General features: G+C 56.3%; 7 protein-coding genes across 7 annotated transcripts; 1 reads left to right on the top strand and 6 right to left on the bottom strand.

Annotated features, from left to right (window-relative positions):
- Window positions 1–154: 154 nt before the first annotated feature.
- On the bottom strand, window positions 155–809 carry DSM5745_10232 (uncharacterized protein; the record flags this gene model as incomplete). Its single annotated transcript, XM_026752248.1, has 2 exons — window positions 155–448; window positions 540–809. The coding sequence occupies 2 exons, from the start codon at window positions 807–809 to the stop codon at window positions 155–157; spliced, it is 564 nt and encodes a 187-aa protein (XP_026599310.1).
- Window positions 810–2,440: 1,631 nt separating this feature from the next.
- DSM5745_10231 (agmatinase) lies at window positions 2,441–3,861 on the bottom strand (the record flags this gene model as incomplete). The annotated part of the gene is made up of 5 exons (XM_026752247.1): window positions 2,441–2,993; window positions 3,057–3,278; window positions 3,335–3,418; window positions 3,484–3,671; window positions 3,727–3,861. The coding sequence occupies 5 exons, from the start codon at window positions 3,859–3,861 to the stop codon at window positions 2,441–2,443; spliced, it is 1,182 nt and encodes a 393-aa protein (XP_026599309.1).
- An 802-nt stretch (window positions 3,862–4,663) lies between these two features.
- DSM5745_10230 (MATE family efflux transporter) lies at window positions 4,664–6,241 on the bottom strand (the record flags this gene model as incomplete). Its single annotated transcript, XM_026752246.1, has 2 exons — window positions 4,664–5,580; window positions 5,629–6,241. 2 exons carry the CDS (start codon window positions 6,239–6,241, stop codon window positions 4,664–4,666), a joined length of 1,530 nt encoding a protein of 509 aa, XP_026599308.1.
- Window positions 6,242–6,536: 295 nt separating this feature from the next.
- Window positions 6,537–6,777, bottom strand: DSM5745_10229 (uncharacterized protein; the record flags this gene model as incomplete). Its single annotated transcript, XM_026752245.1, has 2 exons — window positions 6,537–6,581; window positions 6,616–6,777. The coding sequence occupies 2 exons, from the start codon at window positions 6,775–6,777 to the stop codon at window positions 6,537–6,539; spliced, it is 207 nt and encodes a 68-aa protein (XP_026599307.1).
- Window positions 6,778–7,118: 341 nt separating this feature from the next.
- DSM5745_10228 (putative MFS transporter) lies at window positions 7,119–8,821 on the top strand (the record flags this gene model as incomplete). The annotated part of the gene is made up of 6 exons (XM_026752244.1): window positions 7,119–7,300; window positions 7,383–7,696; window positions 7,768–7,857; window positions 7,953–8,552; window positions 8,582–8,703; window positions 8,777–8,821. The coding sequence occupies 6 exons, from the start codon at window positions 7,119–7,121 to the stop codon at window positions 8,819–8,821; spliced, it is 1,353 nt and encodes a 450-aa protein (XP_026599306.1).
- A 779-nt stretch (window positions 8,822–9,600) lies between these two features.
- On the bottom strand, window positions 9,601–11,427 carry DSM5745_10227 (uncharacterized protein; the record flags this gene model as incomplete). The annotated part of the gene is made up of 1 exon (XM_026752243.1): window positions 9,601–11,427. One exon carries the CDS (start codon window positions 11,425–11,427, stop codon window positions 9,601–9,603), a length of 1,827 nt encoding a protein of 608 aa, XP_026599305.1.
- Window positions 11,428–12,323: 896 nt separating this feature from the next.
- mdv1 (WD repeat-containing protein) lies at window positions 12,324–14,471 on the bottom strand (the record flags this gene model as incomplete). The annotated part of the gene is made up of 5 exons (XM_026752242.1): window positions 12,324–12,599; window positions 12,644–13,431; window positions 13,477–13,677; window positions 13,722–14,325; window positions 14,388–14,471. 5 exons carry the CDS (start codon window positions 14,469–14,471, stop codon window positions 12,324–12,326), a joined length of 1,953 nt encoding a protein of 650 aa, XP_026599304.1.
- Between the last annotated feature and the right edge of the window lie 150 nt (window positions 14,472–14,621).

The following is a 14,621-nucleotide window of genomic DNA, read 5'->3' as shown; positions in this document are numbered from 1 at the left end:
AACCAATTCATTAGATATATAACTTTCGTGCCCGAGCAATCCTCAACGCAAACAGGATCAGACCAACTCTATTCCTCAAAACAAGCAGCACATCTCCGTCTCTAAACGCATCCCCGCCATCCCGAGCATCCAGAGGGCACCACCCCAACCGAGATCAAAACTCCTCCTTCCTCACAACAACCGCCTCCCCAGAACTAAAGTCCAGCCAAACCCGACTCCCAACCTGAGCCGACCCATCCGCAAGCGTCCCATTACCCTCAGCAGGGGCAGCAGCAGGCTCCGCAGCAGGCAACGCATCCCTCTTAACAGGATGCACACAGGACCGCGAGTTATCAGCCCAGAACCAACCCCCGGCCCAGATATCGCCGTACGACCACGTGCCCCCGTTGTAGCTCGTGCTCGCAAAGTCATACCACATGCACTGGTTGATGATTTCCTCCGTGATGTCCTACACCGTCTTCATCAGCACCAGCACTCCTCTCATTCAACCAACCAAACCAAAACCGCTAGAAAAGGAGAGGGAAAACAAGGAAACGCACCCAGCACTGCTGCTCGCTCTGCATGCCCCGGATCTCCCAGGACCCGTAGAACGCGCTCACGATGCCGCCGCCGGCATCGCACCACGCGCCGTCCGGGTACGCGATCGTCCAGGAGTTCCAGGCATTCGGGCAGATCCAGGCGCGGATCGACCACATCATTTCGACGGCGGCCTGGGAGAAGACTTGTTGGTTTGGGGCGGAGCAGTCGGCGGCGGTGGCTAGGCCTAGGAGCGGCGTGAAGGCGAGGAGGGAGGGGAGGGAGAGCTTCATTTTGATGGCTTGGGTATGAGATGGGTGGGTTTGTTGCCTTGTTGGTGGTGGTGGTGGTGGTGGTTTGAAGGGATGGGACGGGATGGGATGGGATGAGGGCGCCTTTATACCTTTTCCCACACGGCTCATAGTCCACCGTAGTGTAGTTAGCCCATACTACATAGAGCAGACAAACTGAGACCTGCAGACCCGTCGTCGTATCCATCTTGCCGTCTAGCAGGCTTATACATCCTTACCACACGCCCTAACGTCTTGGCGCGCAGTCCAGGCCTCCAATTGGTGCAAATCGCACCGTCCAAGCCCTAACCGCCGTAGACCTCCCACCAGGGGGGGCGGACCCCAAGATGACCAAGCCATGAATAACGCTCAGCTGTTAAACTCACTGTTACTGTTCGCTGATCTCGCTAGGAGTTACCGTTCTGCACGCCCTAAACTAAAAGTAAACGAAAGGCGCAGGATAGCGGGAAGCCGCGGGAGGATTTAGATGAAGTTTGATTCCCCTGCCTGCTGGGACGGAGATCATTGGTGGAGATGATGGACCTGGGGGGATTTCCTGCAGGGGCGTAAGAATTTGTCACGGTGTGCTCAGCGATCGGGCGCTTTGCGGTACCGTAGTGGCTGGGGTTGGTTGGCGGGAGGGCCCGATGTGCCACTGCCTGGACTGGAAGTCAACTTATCAAGTGAGTAGAGCCTCGCGTGGTGCCATTGGGCTGGCTGTCATGCGACACACCCTAGGTCTACCCCGACCGTGGCCTTTCCTTTCGGAAGTCAGCTTCCGCTACGCTTGGATTCTGTTGGGGAGGGTTGGATTGCTTTGGTGGATGCAAACGCACCGGCATTCCCTTGTTCATGAAAGCATTCACCCAAGCCCTAACTGGCGTTCTATGGAATACAATATACCCAATTTTCCAACATAGCTATTTCTTACACCAGTAGTGTTTGGTGCCTTACTCATTCATGACTCAAAGACCCGTAGAAAGTAGAAGGTTATCTTGCCTAGGAAAAAACAACAAAAAAGAACAAGAGAGACGAAAAGAATATTCTTTTAAGGCTATCGCTTCCTTTGCTAGCGATTGCTTAGGGCTAGGGGCTTGTTAGGGCCTCTGCCCCTAGAGAATATAGATATCCCATATGTCTCCATCTGACCTTACCATTGGAAGTTGGCATGCTTTAACGGGGTAGATACCAGTTGGCTTTGTGGAGTATAAAGATCAAAGACAGACCATTGCCATTAGTCTTGAATCTCTCATTTAAGCAGTACCGTAGTTTGACAGGCCAGGTATGAGCCAGAGGGGTCTTTATGGGGTCCGTTTGCGTACAAAAGAATACTTGGTATGTTGGACTCTTTGAGTAGTTCTTACCCATCTAAAATCCTTTTGTCCTGGGAGGCTGCCTGCTCTAGGTAGATCCCGTGGAGTTCAGTAAGATGTTGCATAGAACATTTCCTGCGTGGATGTTGATATATGGACAGACAGCACTGAACAGAACATGCTTCATTGCAAGTCCTCGTTGCATATGGTATTCACCTCATCCCATCAAACCACCAACATCCATATCCGGAGGATAACCCTAAGCCCGAGCCCAAGCCCAAGCCCAGGGCTACTAATCAACCCCAATCCCACCCCTACAGCCTACAAGTCCCCCCGCCCCTCAACCGTCAACGCCCCCCTCTTAACCATAATCGTCAAAACCTCATACAGCACATCCGCCGCCGCCATAGTCGTCAGCTCCGCATTCGTATCATACGCCGGCGCAACCTCCACAATATCCGCCCCAACGAGATTCAGGCCGTCGAGCCCCCGAACCAGCGTGCGGAGCTCACGCGTACTCCACCCGCCCGTCTCCGGCGTGCCCGTGGCCGGCGCAAACGCCGGGTCGATGGTGTCGATGTCGATGGACAGGTAGATCGGCGCGGTGGGGTCGCTGCCGACGCGCTCGCGGATCTTGCGGATGATGCCGGCGGTCCCGATCGTGTCGATTTCGCGCGCCTCCACGATCTCGAACCCCACGTACCCGTCGTTTTCGTAGTCCGAGGGCCCGGACAGCGTCGTGCGGATTCCCGCGTGGATGTTCGTGTCGTTTTTTAGCAGGCCTTCCATGGCTGCGTGGTAGAAGTACGTGCCGTGGTTTATGGAGGCGGTTTCGCTGGGGGATCCGCCGAAGACTTTGGGTTTCCAGGTGTCGCTGCGTACATGTTAGGGGGTTGTACACGTTAGAGGGTTGTTGGGGGTGGGATGGGGGGCTTACAGGTGCGAGTCGAAGTGGATGACCGTTACAGGGCCGTATGCCTTGTTGATGCTGCGCAGCAGGGGCAGGGTGATGGTGTGGTCGCCGCCGAGGGTGATGATACGGGGGAGGGTCTTGCCGGCGCGCGAGAGGCCGTATTCGTTCGCGGAGGTGTAGGGCTTGCGCATGAGGAGGCTGTTGTGGCCTTCTTCGATCTGCCGGATGGCCCAGGCGTTGTCGTACCTGCACTCACATTAATACTACCCAGGGTATACCGTACTGCAGTGGGTGGKACATACGAGGTCACAGGAATATCACCACAGTCCAGCACCTTCAGCTCGTTGCTGAAGGGGTTCGCTTGCAGGGGGACGTTGTAGCCGCCGCTGCACGGGTTAGCCTTGCCCTAACCAACCACGCCTTTCTATCATCAGCAGTGAAGGCAACATACTAAAGATTCAACCGCCGACTCCCCTGCCGAATCCCACTGGGCCCGAACCTCGCACCGGGTCGATACGAAGTCCCCGTGTCAAACGGCGCGCCGATGAACGCGATATCGAACTTCTCTTCGTCGCTCGCGAGGCACGGGAAGTACGGCAGGCGGCCGAAGGTCGAGATGCCGGAGAAGACGGAGTCTGCCTGGCATTGCACGGAAGGGTTAGGGTCTTGCTTGGGGGCAGGGGAAGGGACGGACCTGGGTGCCGCCGTCGCCGGGCAGAGTGTTGTACCAGAGCTTCTGGAGGGGGCCGGTCAGGGGCGTCTGGTGGTTGTCGTGGGCGGAGGCCACGGCTGAGAGGGAGAGGGCGAGCAGGCTTGCGGGGAGGATCATTGTGGGTGTATGAGAGGAGATGGTGGGCGAGAGATGAGTGAGGGGAGGGAGGGGTCTTTATGTATGCTCTTAGTCTACATCAGCTCTGCATGCAGCCGAGATCGGGAGCTCGGACATGGAGATGGATGATTTCATCGACAGCAGGTGGCATGTCCATGTCGGCATGTAAGAGGGAGGGCTTTCTCCCCCGACCTTCTCGATCAAGACAATATTCTGAGTTTGTGGCTGGACCTTTGATTCATGATAAGACTGCATCTTCTCGCCCGGCCTTCCCAAAAAGACCAAAGGGAGGAGAAATATGGCCATCATGATAAGCTCCCATACTGATAAGCCATGTGTAACCCGCGGAGGTGTAGCTACCTCATAGTGGCTCAATGCAGACACGGGGCAGTTGGAGTATGTATGAGTGTCCCAAAGAGGAAGGCCGGGAGAGACCCTCAGTGGGGAAGAGACGATCCCCAGAGCTTGGCCAGGCTAATGGTGAGGCAGCTGCTTATCGGTGACATGATGCATTTGTCTGGGTACTGCTTATCACCTAGACTGGGGTCTGTGGATCGACGGTGTTTTCTTCATTCATGGAGTTAGGGTTCTGCATCTCATCGCTACAGCCCACAGTCCGTGTCCTCGGAGAAATATGCACTGTGCATAGCAAATGGTCTGATAGCATTCATGATGACATCTCTCTTGATCTTGTCCAAACGCCGACTTTGCTATCTGCCTGCATCTGCACTGCATCCTCCATATACCATCGTGGCACCACTAACCCTCACCTACACTGCCTGCACCAGCACCAACACCAGTATCAGCCCCTCCCCTCTCCCTCATCCCCCTCCAGTTGTTTCCCCCCCTCCATCCTCCCAAAAGCCCTCCTCACCTCCCCCTCCCACTCACTCGCACTGACAACCGCCCACTCAATCGCCCCAACAAGATAAAGCGCCACACACTGCCCAACCCAAAGCCCCTTAAGCCCCCACCCATGAAACGCAAGATACACACCAAGCGGCAGCGCACCACAATAGTAACTAACCACATTCACCACCGCACCAACATGCTGCCTCCCCATGCCCCTCAACGCCCCGCCACAACTCCCATTCAGCCCGTCAGCGATCTGGAACAGCGCGACGAACGGCAGAACCTCCGCCGTGAGACCCACAACGCGGGTGTCACTGTTGAACAGCAGCCCGAAATGCGCCCTGCTCGCCAGTAGCAGCACCAGCACGGCCAGGCCAAGAAGCATGCTCAGCCACGCCGCGACGTTCGCGGCCCGCTTTGCACCGGCTGCATTCCTGGAGCCCAGGAGATTCCCGACTCTCGCGCTTGTTGCAACGCCCACGCCGAACGGGATCGTGTTGAGGACCTGGTCGGCTGTCATGATGACGCTCTGTGCGGCGAGGGGGATTGTGCCTAGGCGTCCGGCGGCGAGGGCGACGATTTCAAACGCCCACCATTCCGTGCCCACGTGGATGACGCCGAGGAGGGCGAGGCGGGAGAAGGTGCGTAGGTTGGACAGGGCTTCGGGGCTCCACCCGGCCCAGCATTCGGAGCCGGCGACGAAGGCTGCGTAGAGGGTTAGGAGGGCGAAGGAGAGCCAGTAGGAGATGGAGAGGGCGAGGGGGGCGGCGAGGAGGTCGAGGTTTAGCTTGTGGGCGAATGTGTAGGTGAGGAGGGCGTTGAGGGGGGATGTGAGGAGGAGGACGTAGGTTCCTGGTCGCATTATGCCTGTGTACCGTTAGTATGGCGGTTGCAGTTGAAGGGGAGGAGGGGGACCTTGGGCCTGCAGGAACTTCTTCATCAGCTCGAAGTACACGTACCCCAGACCACCTGGGACCAGGGCCGTTAGGAAGCGGGCGCTATCCCGTGCGAGAGACTCGTCCTGGCCGAGGAGGAGGAAGATCTTCTCGGAGAAGACCCAGAGGACTGCGACGGGGACGTAGAAGAGCCCGAGCACGAAGAAGCCGCGCTGGAGCAGGATGCCGAGGTTCTTCTTGTCGGAGCCTGTGAAGGAGGAGCTGGCCAATGTGTCCAGGGCCGTTGTGCCGCCGAGGGCGATCATCCACGCTGTGATCATGGCGAACATGAGACTGAATGCGCTGGTGGCTAGGTGCTCGGGCGAGATGCGGCCGACTATCAGGACGGAGACGGTCTGCAGGGAGTTCTGCAGGGTGTAGGCGAGGATGACGGGGATGGAGGACTTGAGGAGGAGGAGGAACTCGGCGAGGATTGCGTTGCGGTCATTGTGGTTGTCGTTGTCGTTGTCGTTTTGGGAGAGGAAGTCGGGGACGGGGTTGTCGTCTGTTGGCTTGGGGAGGAGGGAGGTGTACTCGTTGGCATCGGAGCTTCTGCCTGGCTGTGGGGAGGTTGTTGAGAGGGAGGAGTACATGGTGCAGGATATGGAAGCAGAAGCAGGAGACGAACGAGATGAAGAGAAAGAAGGTATTATATTGAGATACTTCGCCAAGGTCCTCATAGTCGTTAGGCATGTACATAGATACACACATAGCCCTCACCACTTCCAATACCTTCCCTTTAGGGCATCCAGATCAAAGTGAAGTGGACCCGGTCCAACAGGATGCAGTAGCCTGCAGTAGATCAACCCCAGCACTGCAGTTACTCCAACTCAACCCCGCCATCGGCGTCCAGACCAGCCCTTGCCCCTCGTGTTACCGTCATGCACGTCATGCACGCTTATCATGCCAGTCGTTATCGCTCAGCTTCTCAATCTAATACCCCAATCAGGCTAGGGTGGACAACAACCAATGGAGGTATATCCCTGCGGGATTTTTGAGCGTCGTCGTCAATGAGGATCGAGATCATCTCGTGGAGGATGGCAATTGCAATGATAGAGACTGCGAGGAGGAGTTTTGCGGTCGAGGTTTTGAGGAGACTGAGAAGGAGGAGGAGGATTGTTGGGAGCATGGTGCTGGTATAGAGAAAGTAGGGCTAAGTCTACTCCGACTCGGTGATAGCGCCTGATTTATAGCAGACCACCACGATGGAGTATGGAGTACATGGAAGTGGACTATGTGTCAAGCCATGAATAATCTTATCGATGCCATAATTGCTTCTTTACCTTGATCCAAGCCTGTACTCCTGAAACAAGCCTCCCTCTGCCAGGCTGTGATAAGAGATAGCCCCCTTCATCCCCATTCGATCCTTCTATCTCTCTATCAGCTTCACCACCACGTCCATCATACAATGGCGCCCTCGTCCATATATCATCCCTCCAGCTCGGCACCAGGGCACCCAACAGCCCAACCATGGACCCAGCCAAAGAAAAGCCCTCCGCAATGGCAGCCTCCGACCCCATCCCGGAGAAGCACGCCAATGCCAATGCCATCGAACAGAACAGCATACACCCCCAGCCAACATCCGACCCCCTCGACCCGCTCAACTGGTCCCGGCTGCAGAAGCACACGATCCTGGGCATCGTCATGTTCAAGTACGCCACCTCCCTCCCAGCCAAGCCAGCCAGCCAGCCAAGCCCTAGCTACCAGTATAGGTACCCATACTAACAAGCACAGGTACTTCCTCTTCACCTACCTCACAACAACAACCGTGCCCTCCTTCCCAGCCCTGCAAGCCCAATTCGCCATCTCCTACAGCGAGGTCAACTGGACCGTCGCGATCCCAGCACTGGGCCTCGCTCTCGGCCCGCTCTTCTGGTCTGGGCTCAGCGACATCTACGGACGCCGGATCGTGTTCATCGTCGGCACGCTGATTGCACTCGCGTCGACGATTGGGGCTGCTGCTGCCCATAGTTATGACGGGTACATGGCTGCGCGGTTCTTCCAGGGGTTTGGGGTCAGTCCGGGGAGTAGTGTGGGGATGGCTGTTGGTATGCACTTTTCCCTGGGGGTGTGAGTTAGACCTAAGTTAGGGCTAGCTAACCGTCATCTGCCTTTGCAGTCAACGACCTGTTCTTTGACTACGAGCGCGGCCGCAAACTAGGGCTCTGGGTGCTGGCCATTGATGCCGGTTTGCTGGTCGGGCCGATCTGTATGTCTTCGCCTGTCCCTATCCCTAACCCTAAGTGTACCTACCCTAAGTATACCTACCGAGTTCGATACTGACAGACTGCGGCGGGTGCACAGTCGGCGGCTTCCTCAACCTCGTCTCGGCCGCCTGGATCAACTGGTTCAACGCGATCCTGTTCGGCGCCCTCCTGCTGTTCGAGCTATTCCTCATGCCCGAGACGCTGTACCCGCGCGCGGCCATGCTGAAGAGGATGCCTGCCGCAAGCACCACCACGAGCACAGCTGACATCGAACAACCCCCCTCAACGCCCTCATCCCCAGAGAAAGTCGACATCCCCCGCACCAAATCCCTCCCCTTCCTCAACATCCGCCCCCTCCCCTCCCTCCCCTATACACCAATCTACACCGTCCCCCTCCGCGTCCTCGCCCTCTTCAAAACCCCCACCATCCCCCTCGCCGTCCTCGGCTACTCCTTCCTGTGGTACTGGTGGGTGCTATCCATCATCACCGTGATCCCATCCGCATATCCGGGTTATTCGCCGCTAATCCAAGGCCTGCTGTTCGTCGGCCTGTTGCTGGGGACGGTGCTCTCCGAGGCCTTCGCTTCGGGGTCTGTCAGCGATGTCCTGGTTACCAAGCTGGCGAGGCGCAATGGGGGCGTAAGGGTTGCCGAGATGAGGATTTGGGGCGCGTATCCGGCGATCGGGCTTACGGCTGGTGTGTCTTCCTTACTTCTACCTACTTAGCCCTTGGAGATAATCTGGACGTGGCTAACGGTGCCGTGCCGTGGAAGTCGGCCTCGTCCTCTTCGGCGTCAGCGTCGAGAGATCGTACCACTGGGTGGTTGGGCAGGTTGCGTTTTTCCTGTGTATGTGCATCCCTACTTCCCCTCCCTTGCCATCCTATCCCATCCATCCTCAACAAAGACTATCACTAACAAGAGTGATATGCAGTCGCAGCCGGAATCCAAATCGGCAACACCGTGACCTCAAGCTACATCATCGACAGCTACCCGCTGCAATCAACCAGCGTGGTGATCTTCTACGCGGTATTCCTGAATCTCAGCGCGTTTGTTAACCCGGTGCGTCTCCTCCAGTTCCAGTTCCAGTTCCAGTTCCAGTTCCACTTCCAGTTCCAGTTCCACTTCCACTTCCACTTCCACTTCCACTTCCACTTCCACTTCCACTTCCACTTCCACTCATAAGGCACGCTAACGGGCCGCAGTTCTTCATCACGCCGTGGGTGGACAGCGTCGGGTGGACGTGGACGTTTACGACGCAAGCGCTGATTGTGCTCGTGCCTGGGACGCTGCTGTTCGCTGGCTTGCAGCGGTATGGGGCTGTGTTGCGGGCGAAGGCGCCGATGCCGTCGTGGGTGAATCCGGAGTTTGACGCGAGCTAGGCCAGAATACCAGTTACTATGTCAAGATAGTCAGAAAAGAAAGAACAATACATGTGCTCAACGCATGCTAGTCTATATACACGAGGAATAAAAGACCAGACGAAACAAAACCAACCCAACCCAACGGGATATCATCCTCAACGCCAAACTCCTCTCCAAACTTTCCCCTATATCTGAATGTAGTGCATGCAAGCCGACTGACGCCGGAGACGGTGCCCGTGAGCGACAATACTCGTGGGCGAGGCGACACATGCCAGTGACGTGATTGTGATCGTGCTCGGCTAGCGAGGTATATCCGATCATAAAGAGATTTGTAGGTCTCTGGTAGCTCTCCTGGGAGAGGACACCAAAACTAACTCAGTGATTACAGCCTCCCAAGCAACTTCAGACGGTAAATGCAAGTCTCGTTGCCGCCCCAATTCGAGTTCACCCGGAAAACAACCTTGTCGACGCGGAGATCAGGCGAGTCAATATACGCGTTCACCGCGAACTTCTGGATGTGGTGCGCCCCGTTGATGTCATACGTGAACTTGGCAATGCGGTAGAAATCCGGTCCAAGCTGCCTATCGTTGGAAAACTTCGTCTCCGACTCCCCCCGCCACGCCGATCGAAGGGCCTCCATCACAGGTGGCCGGACTAATGCCCGGTCAGACGGCAGGAAATCTTGTCCGGCGATGTTCTTGGGATACCCCAGGAAGAACGCAAGCCATGTTTCCAGGTACGGACGGCCTTTGCCGACGTATCGGTACCGCGCCCACACCTCAACATCCTGCGGAGCCACCTGGGGCCGGATGGTCGCCAACTTTGGCAGATGCTCGACCACAATGTCTTCGGGGATAATCCGTTGCCCCAGAAGTACACCGAGCTGGGTCACTCCCTTCTTCGGCGCACTGCACCAGCAGTCGCCAAAGTCGTTCCACGGCGCCGTGGCGGTAAGCGGTGGCTGCGTTTTCATATGCTTGTTGCCGGCGAGCCAAAAGTAGAATGTTTGGAGATATGTTAGCTTGCGCGCGGCGGAAGGGCTTGTCAGCCATGGATCCACGATGATGCCGTTGCCCATGGTGAGAAAGTTGGTCTTGATGATCTCCGGGCTTTTTTTGCCCGGGTACTGCCAGACGGTCGTCGCCGCAGGGGCTTTGCTGATATCTGCCTGAACCGACTTCATATCCTTTGATAGCGAAGAAACCTGTGCCCCTAGGTGCACCACCTGGCTAGACAGCGCGTTCAGGTCGCTGTTGTTGGAGCGGATAGGCTTTACGTCGGAAGAACCGCTGGTCCACATCGAGTAAACCCCGAACAACACCATTGCCGCGACAGCGCATCGAAGAAGAAACGGAATCCACCCGTTTGTGGCTTTCTCCCACTGAACGGTCGAGCTGTCCGAGATCGGAATGTGTCTCCGGATGGGAGTTTTGGTTGCCGCGGCGTATGACGCCTCGGATGCGGTGCGTCCGTAATCTGACGGCGTGCGTGCGAAATCCTCGTCCTCCTCTTCAATAGCGCTGTGTTTGAGGTCGAGTCCCGATATCCGTCGAGGGGGCGCGGTGATATTCGAGCGCGCCCGCTTGAGGTCATCGTCATGAACCCCCCTCTCCAAGTTATAAGAGATAACCGACATGTTGTCCAAGCCCAGCCCGTACAGCTTGTCGTCAACCGGAATCTTCGCCTGGATCGGCGTTGCCTCCATCGCGGCGGGGTAAAGTTGCTTCTGAGTGAAGCCTATGACGCTCGAGCCCGAAGAGAATGAATGCCGAGTCGGGGTCGACGGTGTCGCAGACGCCGACGAAGCCTCCTCCAGCGAGTTGAGCAGCTGTATCTCGTCCGGCGTCGGCAGCCGTAGGTTCCTTCGCGGTGAGTTCTCGGCGGACCTGCGCGCGCGCGTCCCCATGGCCGGGGACTCGTATGGAGGCGTCTTTTCGCGCTCTTTGGCGACATCGACAGACTCTTTAAGCTGCTCGGCCACTTCATCCAAAGTCATCGCCGGCTTTGCATCCAGCATGTACGGGAGAATTGGAGATTCCGAAGAGCCGTACGCAAACGATGCCTTTGCCGGGATATTTGGCAACATGCCGCCACCGAAGTTTGAACTGGGACCGAGGTTTGGACTGGGGCCCCCGGCCTTGCGCGAGGCAGGAACAGGGGAGGCCGACTTCACGGCCCTCGCCCGCCGGGCAGTAGCTTTGGGCGGCATGGTTATTGAGATGATTAAGATGTCTTTTACAGTTAGCGCATCAGTCGCAAAGGTATAACATGCATAACATACAGTAGAAACAGTCATTAACTGCTCTCGAAGCAGTGGATCAGATATCGAGTAAGGGAGGTAATGTAAAGTGAAATTTGAAGAGAACAAGAAACGAATCGCGCAAGGACTCGGCTGGGGAGATTCAAGTATTAAGCAGTAGTAACACTGGACTCGAGTTGAATGAATGGGCGCCCTCCCCAGACAAGGCAGCCGCCACCCGGATCGCTTTGTCTGTGCTATTTGTATGAACAAAAGCGCTGGAAGAAAGAGTACCAGTTTTACTGGATCGTCGCAGAATAATCCGTTTCGTTGTTGCAAGGATGCTGCTGGTTTCCTCTAACTGACAGTGAAACACGAGCGCGAGTTGACGCGCCAAATCATGAAGGCATCCAGTAGCGATCCAAAATAGCAGTATCGTACCCAGTGCCTTATCGCGCAGCGACCAAGACGCGTTTATGCTGAGGATAAATGTTGAAAGTGTTGTTGGTTGATGTGTGTAGAGAGAAAACGGAGGTGACTATGGGGAACACGTCCGCCCAATCGGGACAAGCGTGGCCGAGGCTCCCACAGCGAGTGTCGAGAGACATTCTTTCAACGCCATCCATGGTAGTACAGTTACTACTACAGTTACTACTATAGTAAGTAAGATTGGTCTATTTTTACTCAGACAGCCTTGATTGTATTGACCTTTGTTGGTTTCAGTTTCAGATTCAGTGAACGAGTCCTCGAACAGCCATCCCATTCCCTCTATCGACCCAAGAATAAATGTAATATACAGATGCGAAACAATGCCTGCGTATAATAGTAACATGGACGTGGTATCTGTCCGTGATTTGCCTGCGCGGCTAACAAGTCCAGGCCGCGACGATGCCGTCCCTGCGGCCTTCAATCAGAAATCCGTCCTTGATTCGCACACGCTCAACGGTCGCAGGGCCGGGCTCTCCCTCGTCGACGCCGACGCCTGCACCGCAGTCCCAGTGGTGGCCGTCTGCCTTGTCGTACACCTTGACAACGTTCTCTCCGGCGGCGGCCACAATCCGCTTCGTGTCGAACATCATGCTGGTGATTGGTTGATCGTAGCCGTACGCGTCGTAGATCGATCCCATTCGGAGATCCCATATCTAAATCCGTTAGCTTGGTTGTGGGTAAGAAGGTAGAGACATACCCTGATGCTGCGATCGAGACTTCCCGTCACCAAGTGCACATCGTCAAACTGCAGACACGATACAGGACCAGTATGGCCGACAAGGCTTCTATGAACCTGCCCGCTGCGCAAATCCCACAGTCGGACCATGCCGTCAGCCGTACCACAAGCCAGCGCCGCGTCGAAGCATTGCACGGCCCCAACAAAGTCTGCAGAGGCATCCGGCATCCGCCCGGACGGGCGCCACTGCGATTCTGCTCCAAGCGATGACGCTTGTGCGGCCGCCCAGAGGACGTCAAGCGTCTGAACGCAGCGGCCCTTCTCCAAGTCCCACTGCCGTAACGTCTTGTCGGCAGATCCCGAGACCAATGTGTTTCCCTTGAAGTGGAGCGCCGTGACCTCTCCGACATGTGCGTCTAAAGAGTAGACGTGGCAGTCCTCTAGGCTAGTCGAGTAAGCGACCGATACCGCGTCGTCGTCTTCCTCCTTGTTTACCCGGTTGTCTCTGTGCGCAGTCCGTGCGCGGCTCAAGTCCCAAAGCTTCACAGACGCATCCATAGAACCGGTCGCAACGATGTTGTCCTCAATCTGCAGGCACCGAACCGAGGCGTTGTGTCCTTCCAAGAATCCGGTACACCGGCCGACATTGAGGTCCCAAACCCGAACTGTATCGTCCAACGCCGCCGTGATCATGGTTCCGAACGGATAGTCAAAGTCAATAGCCGTGACGACGTCGGTATGTGCCTGGAATTCCTTGATCTCCGAGCCCGGCGCGAAATGCTCGTGCAGAACCGGCATAGACCGTTTCCCTGTTTCCGTTAGCATTGAACATTAACTATACGGTAGCCGCGTACGGTGTGATCGATGTTTCAAGCTTCGCGGAGAAGGCAGTTTCTGGTATATTGACTCCGACATGAACGATGCATCCATGGCCGGGTCTTCCGTAGGCTCTTCGTTGGCCTCCGAGCCCGATGTAGCGGCAGCCTGTGCGGTTTGCGCAGCTTGCGCAGCTTCTTGCTCCTCCATATCCTCTATTTTACTGTCGATCTCGTTGACTATACTGGTCAGCCGAATCCTCCGAGGCCCAAAAAGTACCCACCCTCATGCTCAAGCTCCGCCTCCTCCATCTCTAACCCGGCCAACCGGTCTAGAACGATCTGGCGCATGCGATGAAAGTTGGCGATCTTGTTATCAATGTCTAGAATCTCCGAGCTGCACATGTTCTTCCGGACGCCCATCAACTCCATCCGCCGGTTCATCAGATCCCGCTCTTTCTTCAGTTCGCCCGAGGTAGACGGAGCGGGCGTCTGCCCGCCATCCTTGTCCTTCAGTAGCTTCTTCCCCTTCGATCTCCCCCGTCGATGTGTTTTTCTATATTCCTGGTCATTCTGCGTAGCTTGAAACCCTTCGAATAAAGAGTAGCTGCTGGAGTCGTCGGGGATGTTCAGAAGAAGTTCGTCGGGGAGGGATGAGATGGCGCGGGATTGGATTTCGGAGGTCGATAGCTTGGAGCGGACGAGGTCGGTCGGCGTTGTCTGTGCGAGGGAGAACACTTTGCGCTGTGTACCGGGCCGTCGGAGCTCGCGGTGGATGTCGACCATGGCGTTTTGGTAGTGGGTGCTTGAGTTCGGGTCGCCGGAAGGTCCCATCAAGTGCCCAGCAGTTGTTGAGACTTTTCTCCCAAAGGCCTCGATGTGTCGAGACTATCCAAGCATAGGAATTAGTACGGGAGTCAACACCGCGTCAGTGGCGGGCGGGGACATACAGTGATGCCGGTTCCCAAGAGCCCGTCACGCTCAACAATGTCTGATAGACCCGAGGGAGAGTCATCGCGGCGGTTCTTGTCCATGGCCCGACCAGAGTGTCCTCTAGAGCCAAAGCCTCATGTGATTGGGACAAGATTGCAAGAACAGAGCTCGGAGTTGGGTCGCTGGAGAGGAAGTTCTGGTGCACGCGACGTTTACCGCGGCCTTAAATTTTGCCGTTTCATACCGCACAG

This window comes from Aspergillus mulundensis (genome assembly GCF_003369625.1).
Source record: "Aspergillus mulundensis strain DSM 5745 chromosome Unknown scaffold_14, whole genome shotgun sequence".
NCBI classification, from domain to species: Eukaryota; Fungi; Ascomycota; class Eurotiomycetes; order Eurotiales; family Aspergillaceae; genus Aspergillus; species Aspergillus mulundensis.
This window is presented reverse-complemented; position numbering and strand designations above follow the sequence as displayed.